Genomic DNA, 7,376 nt, shown 5'->3' with positions numbered 1-7,376 from the left:
CAAGTTGTCATCGTTCTGTCTTCCACATTCATGAAAGGTTTGGTATGAATGTTGAGTCATGTCTCATGAAACAGTCATGAATGCTTTATGTGCAGTTTATGACAGCTGCTATGAATGTGTTATGAACTCACTCGTCAAGTAAAGTGTTACCTGAATTTCTTCTGTGTTGTATCCGTGTGTAAACAACAACAACAATACAGGGAATTACCTGGCCACATTCAAAGGACTCGCAATCTAAGGCATTCAAAACTCACAAACAATTTAGTTGTTTTTTTCTCACACTATTTCTTCTATCATAACAATGGCATGTGAGCTACTATGGCATGTGATCATGTGAATGGTATGTAAATGAATGCCTAGGCTAGAAAAACTCGTTTGAGCCTCTCTTAGAATAACAATTGCTCAAAAGCAAATGAATTTGGGCATTTTTTTTTATTTTAATGAGCTCAGGGATTATCTCTTAGTACAACGTTTCGATGTGTGATTTAAATTCCATTCGACACATACAAAAATGACCCAGTCGCTGTAATTTTTGTATCAAATTGTATCAAATGCGCTAAATGTGTCAATTTACTCTCCTAGTACCAAACAATCACACTGAAATGTGTAACACCGAGTCTTAATCACATGCCTTACCTCCTTGCTTATGACAAGACCTTAGAATGAAAACACTTCTGTAAGGCGATGGGGCTGCTAATGGTCTGGCGGTATCACAAATGTGTTCACAGATATGATCACAATGCAGCTGGCATACAGGAGTGTCCAGTCTACAGTACTTAAGAGAAAACGGGGGCATTGCCCCACATTCTAAATCACGGTCAAACAACCACTAAAATAATGCATGCATAGTAAAATAAATCACAAAACAACAACAGTGCCAAACACACACATGAAAACACAACACGAAATAAAATAGACCATAATCTCGCCATATGACACAAACATCACCTTCAGCTGGCCTCTCTGTGTCAGAGTTTGTGTTTTCTTTTTTTTTTCAGAAAAAGAAACAAGGAAACATTAAAAATGCTGTTTTGCAGGTTGTGCAGGTCAGGGGCATCACCACCCCCCCCCTATAATGTCCCCTACCTCTCTGGGCCCACCCCTCCACCCACACACACAGCGGAGTGGATGAGGGCTCACCTGTTGTCCTTCCCCGCCCCCTTCCAGGTTGACACAGGGGACAGGTAGATAAAAGGGAGACCAGGCCTTCAGCCTCCAAACCTCTTCACTCCCAGCCAGCCAGCCACACTACGAGCACCATGTCCTTCATCTCCAGATCCTACAGCCACAGAACGATGAGGGTCTACGGTGGCGCCGGTGGCCAGGGCACCCGAATCTCCACCGCCAGCGTCGGCCCGCGTCTCTACGGCTCGGCGATGTCCGGCGGCAGCTTCAACCTGGCCAACGGCCTGCCGAGTTCCACTTCCGGCTTGGACCTGCATGTGGGCGCCAACGAGAAGGCCACGCTGCAGAACCTCAACGACCGGCTGGCGTCCTACCTGGAGCGTGTGCGCATGCTGGAGAAGGAGAATACGGAGCTGGAGCGCAAGATCCGCCTATGGCTCGGGCAGCGCACCGTGGTCAGCCACGACCACTCGGCCCACCTGGCCAAGGTCGATGACCTGCATGACCAGGTGAGGGGCGGGGGTGGACACAACGTGTGTGTGTGTGTGTGTGTGTGTGTGTGTCGGCTGGTTAGTTAGACAATGTGGGTTAGATAGATAGGCAAATGGAAGTTTAAACATGTTTACATAGGTTCGGTTGACCCGAAGTTCAGTAAATACAATATCAATGCACATCATTCGGATAACTAGATAGACAGAGAGTTGAGAGAAAACTGGCAACTGACCTCTGGTGGCGGAGAAAGGAAATTGTCTGTAGGTAATCTATTTATCGGCTGACGGCTAGAAAGACCTTTGGGGTGGAACTGCTTTAATGATTTTGTAGAAACGGCAGGGACTCATGTTAGCTAAGTGCCTGCCAATGCATGTCAAATGCTCGCTAGGCAGTTGAATAGAAGTATGTTTATATGAGGTGTCAGATTCCAACACTGTGTGGGCTTGGAAGTGGAAAAGACAGAAAACATTCTTACGTTGAGACAAAAAAAAGACTTGTGAGATCAGGTCAACAAGGAAAACTATTCTCGGCTTGAATGTTGGCTTTTGTCTACTATAAACATTATTCAGAGCTGTTTATAATGTCTCACTGGTTTGTCTTAGCTGTCAGAGATAATGTCCCACAATTATTAGTATAATGTGTTGTTAAGTAAGGGATAATGTATAGCAGGGGTTCCCAAACTTTTCCACAACAAGGCCCCCCAAATACCACTAGGTTCTGGCCAAGGACCCCCGTGATGTGTTATTAAACCCATCGAGAATACTACGGCAAATGTAAAAATACATTAAGCTAATCCTAATAATTATTTTAGCCATAAACACTTCGCGATGGAGCATACAGTGTGTAAAAATTGTATTTGGGGCTTTCTGCTATATGAGAGCTATCGCTCTACTATTATTCCCAGTCATTATCATGGAAAATATAATGTTCAGATATGCGACACATTATTATAATGGCATTGTATAACAACCCTCATAGTAATAGGTATATGTTAACATTTTCAAATGTATTTGTTTGTTGCTTTTATTTTTCCTTCCAACTTGCTGAGGCCCCCCTGGCACCCCCTCGCTGGCCCCCACTTTGAAAACCACTGATGTATAGAACGCCGGTCTACTGGGAAAATAAGTCCTGACAGGGCGAACCGGACCCCGACGCGCAGCGGAGGGGTCTTGTTCCGCACTGAAGGGACTTATTTTCCCAGTAATGACCGGAGTTCAATACATTATCCCGCTTATTACACGGCTACTTGCCAAAACAAAATAATAAACTCCCCACGATATGACTTTAGCCTAGATAGCCTAGTCTTTTTGTTACCGTTCATCGTGGCATTTGCTGAGAAACAAATAGTTCGCATCAACACACACTGAATTTGAATCAAACATTCTTTAGAACACAGCCGATCAACCGTCTGCTTTCACTTTTGAATGAAGTTCCAGTACTTGCGTAGTGATATGAAAGACGTATCAGAAGCACAAAACCCGTTGCCATTGACAGCGGTAATTATATGTTTTGCAGCGGTAATTACATGAATATATTTTACCGTAGAACTTTGGAAAAATCCCATTCAAGCCAATGGAGCGTTCTACTTGTCTTGTGAAGAGCCGTGTAATAATAGCGTATTAATGTAATAATTATGACCGCCGCTAGCGAAGCTAGCGAAGCGGTCATATAGGGATTGTCAAAGTTTTTTTTTTTTTTTCCCCGTCATCTACTTCCTGAAATTTTGGTCAACGATACCCGGGGCACCGAAACACCGGGGCACATGAAATTTGGTGGGTATGTAGCCCCACTAGACTTTTACGGAAAAATTTCGTTTGGTCCCCGGGGGCCACTCCCCCTCCGCGCTGGGCCCCCCGAAACCCAAAAAATGCAGTCTTTCCTAAATAACTACCTGAACCGTGGCACCGAGGATGACGAAATTTTTATGGTATGTTGGTCTCAAGGACCCACATCAACCTAGCCCATAATCACTCATTTGTGATTTGCACCCCCCCGGTAAAAAATTAAAATGCAATATCATTCTGCTTTAATCGCCCCTCTCTTCAGTAAAGACGTTCAGAACTGCACCAAATTTTATGTGTATGATTAACCTGACATTCTCTGGGGGTATGGTCAAGTTTATGTGTATGATTAACCTGACATTCTCTGGTCAAGTTTCGTAGAATTTCATCCATGGGGGGGGGTCTAAAAAATTAAGTTATGTGTATATTTAGTGACTGTACACTCATTGGCCTGTAGATGGTGGTGCACACATATACACACGCACACACACACACAGGCACGTATACCATCAGTATCGGCAATTAGAAAGGCCGATACATAATTACAAATTCAGTAGGATTAAAGGAAAACCAAATATTCATCATAATAATAATTTGGCTGCATTTCCAGTATTGCCGTCACGTAGTCGTTTGTCCACTAGATGGCGCATCGTTGCAGTGAGACGTAATTTTGTTGGAAGTTAATCTAAAGTGGGTTGGAAAGACACTACGCTTCCTACAAGGACAAGACTGTAGGCTACAGTAGTTTACCGCAGAGAATGTCTAAGGGTAGGATGATTTCTGCATGACATGTAATTCCCATTTCCTCTTGAAGCCGAAATAAATCTGAGAATGTTTATCGGACATGCTTGTTTTTTACTGCAGGTAGGCTACGTTAATCCTATCAATAGCATCAATAGCAGAACGTAGGTAAAATAATGCTCAAAGTAAAGTAACTGAAACTACATAAATTCGTCAAAGTGAATAATTTGTGTCAACTCGCCGCAATGTAGATTTATTAACGCACCCGTGATGATCTACATCTCCATTTAAACCAGATGTTTTAGAGCGCACGTTGAGATGTATTCAGGGCAGGGCTGTACCTACACATATTTGTTGCACGTGCTACAAAAATCATTCTTTGCGATGGATGATTTAGTACCAACGTTACACCGGTCAGATACAGTTTTGCCTATTCCGTGAGACTGAGGCGCTTTTTGTTTGTTCGAAGTGCGTGTTTAGGGTGTGAGAGGGGAGTCGATGTGATTCCAGCTTGGTAGTTAGTCTATGCGATTAAAAAACACGTGTGTGTGAAGTATCCAAACAATGATAACGCTTTCATTATGGCTGCTTTAGCCACAGACCTTGAGCTACTGTACAGTGGGTTGGGTTCCATTTAGAAGTGTCCACTTCATTCGCCCTTTCCGTGATTCGCCAAGAGGTGGCAGCTTGATACTGTAAGGTGTAAGCCATTGGTTCCAAAGGAGATTTTATTTGGGTCGCTAGCATAGCCTAGTGACAAGTGTTGTGTAATAGGCCTAGCATAGGGCCTACCTTATATAGCTTATAGTTTGTTAACAGTCACGGTTTTGTCATAACTCCCTCTATGCATTTTTGCATTTAGCTCTGAAACCGGGGGGCGAACACGTCGCAGGGGGGGCGCCAGTGCGTGGATATCTCAATCGCAAAATTAAACAATATTTCTATCGGGCGCATACCATGGACTAGGCTGGGTGGAAGTCAAAAGATTGAGCTTAACCATGGACCTCATAGTTGCAAAATGCAAGGGAACATGAATCAGCATATTATTTGCACAAACAATAACGGACATCTCTTCAACTTTGCCCGTTAAAATGTGTATGAACAGTCTCGCAACGCATTTCATGAAGGCCCTTTTGGACATGTCAGTTATTTGCACCACTGGGTAAAACGGCATTTTGTTTTAGACTACTGGTATTTAATTTGTGCATTGACAATAAAGCTGAATATCATTTGAACTAGATGACTACATTTATGCATATGTAGAAGAAGAAACATTCACAAAAATCCATGACATGACCTCTCTTCTTGATAGCTGTTGAAAACTGCATGGAACTGACAGGGATTGTTTTGTTTAATAATAAATAAATAAATACATTATGCTGCTACCTTCTGCTTTTCCCAAATACAATGTAGCCTACAGGTGTACCTTTCATCAGTCCAGTTGCAATGGATGGACTGTGATGAACTGCCCTACTTGTGATTGTTTAGAGATTTTAAAGGTTTTATAACAATGCTACAAATTTTTTGGCCCAGAAACAAATCTATTCACCTTTGCAGCGCCAGTAGGCTACTTTGTGTGCGGAATGTGTGCAAACACACATTCCAAACAAGCATACACAAAAGTTTCAAGAGTGGGGGATGGAGTAGAAGATGGAGACAAATTCATTAATATGATTTATTTTCGCGGAATGGACAGGACTGAGCGGCGGTCATATTTTGTACCGCTATGTGGTACATCTAGTTAATATTGTAATGTAGTAGGGAGTGAATGCAACCAGTGGCATTGAACATGGTGCAGTTATGAATGTGGTATCAACTGAAAGTTGGTTCTGGTCTTTTGCCTGCTCTCAGATCTGTGCTGCCTACAAGGGCAACTCTCTGCTTCTGCTGTCCATTGACAATTCCAAGCTGGCTGCAGATGACTTCAGAGTGAAGTGAGTAATTCGTTATCTCTTTTGTATGCATGTGTGAATGTATGTATGATATGTGTGTGAGTGTCAGATCATGACATTTTCAGTTCATTAGTGTATGTGTGTGTGTGTGTGGGAAGGTAATCAAATTTGAGTTTCTGTCAGCTGGTTTGTGCTCTAGGAAATGCAACACAATATTAGTGACCTGTTTGTATGAACACCTTTCTGATTCCGATTGAAATAGGTATGAGAATGAGTTGGCCATACGTCAGTCTGTGGAAGCTGATATTCACGGCCTAAAGAAGGTTCTAGATGAGCTGACTCTCACGCGCTCAGACCTGGAGATGCAGTACGAGGGCCTGAAAGAGGAACTGGTCTTCATGAAAGGGAACCATCAGGAGGTAAGCCCCTCCACCCCTCACACACACACCCACACACACATACACGCACTGGTTGGAGAGATAGAGAGAGTTCCAGAGGTAATTTTGAATGTTTTGCAGACATCTTAATACTGACACAACCTGCTGACATAATGAATAGCTTCCTTTTTGAGCAAAAAATAACACATTTGGTTTATTTGGCATGATCATGTGGGCCTAGTGTTATATGAATCATCTCACAAGCAAATAAAACATCCCTCATTATATATCATTATATATCAATAACTCAGTCATCTGCATCTAGCTTACTACCACAGCAACCATCTTTTAAAAGCAGTGGTAGGTAGGACAACTTTCAAGCCTATATCATGTCCATGAGCAGAATAGGTTGTCATGCCAAACAAAACACACAACCGACACCTCCTATCGCCCGCCCTACCTGTCTTAGCACAGATAAGAAGTGTGCATGCGCTTCTTTAGCAGAGATAAGAAGTACGCTTCTTTAGCAGAGATAAGAAGTGCGCTTCTTTAGCACAGATAGCACAGATAAGAAGTACGCTTCTTTAGCAGAGATAAGAAGTGCGCTTCTTTAGCACAGATAAGAAGTGCGCTTCTTTAGCACAGATAAGAAGTATGCGTGCGCTTCTTTAGCACAGATAAGAAGTATGCGTGCGCTTCTTTAGCACAGATAAGAAGTATGCGTGCGCTTCTTTAGCACAGATAAGAAGTATGCGTGCGCTTCTTTAGCACAGATAAGAAGTACGCTTCTTTAGCACAGATAAGAAGAAGCACAGATAAGAAGTGCACTTCTTTAGCACAGATAAGAAGTATGCTTCTTTAGCACAGATAAGAAGTGCACTTCTTTAGCAGAGATAATAAGTGTGCTTCTTTAGCACAGATAAGAAGCACAGATAATAAGTGCACTTCTTTAGCAGAGATAATAAGTG

At 42.6% G+C, this 7,376-nt stretch overlaps 1 protein-coding gene across 1 annotated transcript in view; it reads left to right on the top strand.

Moving 5' to 3' along the window:
• Positions 1-1,187: 1,187 nt before the first annotated feature.
• Positions 1,188-7,376, top strand: part of LOC143131416 (keratin, type I cytoskeletal 19-like) — a 9,773-nt gene continuing 3,584 nt past the window's right edge. Inside the window, exons 1-3 of the mRNA XM_076291059.1 lie at positions 1,188-1,634; positions 5,991-6,073; positions 6,294-6,450. Coding sequence (XP_076147174.1) covers positions 1,260-1,634; positions 5,991-6,073; positions 6,294-6,450 — 615 coding nt within the window. The 5' untranslated portion in view covers positions 1,188-1,259. The remainder of the gene's footprint in view (positions 1,635-5,990; positions 6,074-6,293; positions 6,451-7,376) is intronic.

The sequence above is a fragment of the Alosa pseudoharengus genome, unplaced genomic scaffold (assembly GCF_046254945.1).
Source record: "Alosa pseudoharengus isolate Yale_2024_CS ecotype anadromous, Long Island Sound unplaced genomic scaffold, YU_APseudo_1.1 YU_APseudo_1.1_scf_1, whole genome shotgun sequence".
NCBI classification, from domain to species: Eukaryota; Metazoa; Chordata; class Actinopteri; order Clupeiformes; family Clupeidae; genus Alosa; species Alosa pseudoharengus.
This window is presented reverse-complemented; position numbering and strand designations above follow the sequence as displayed.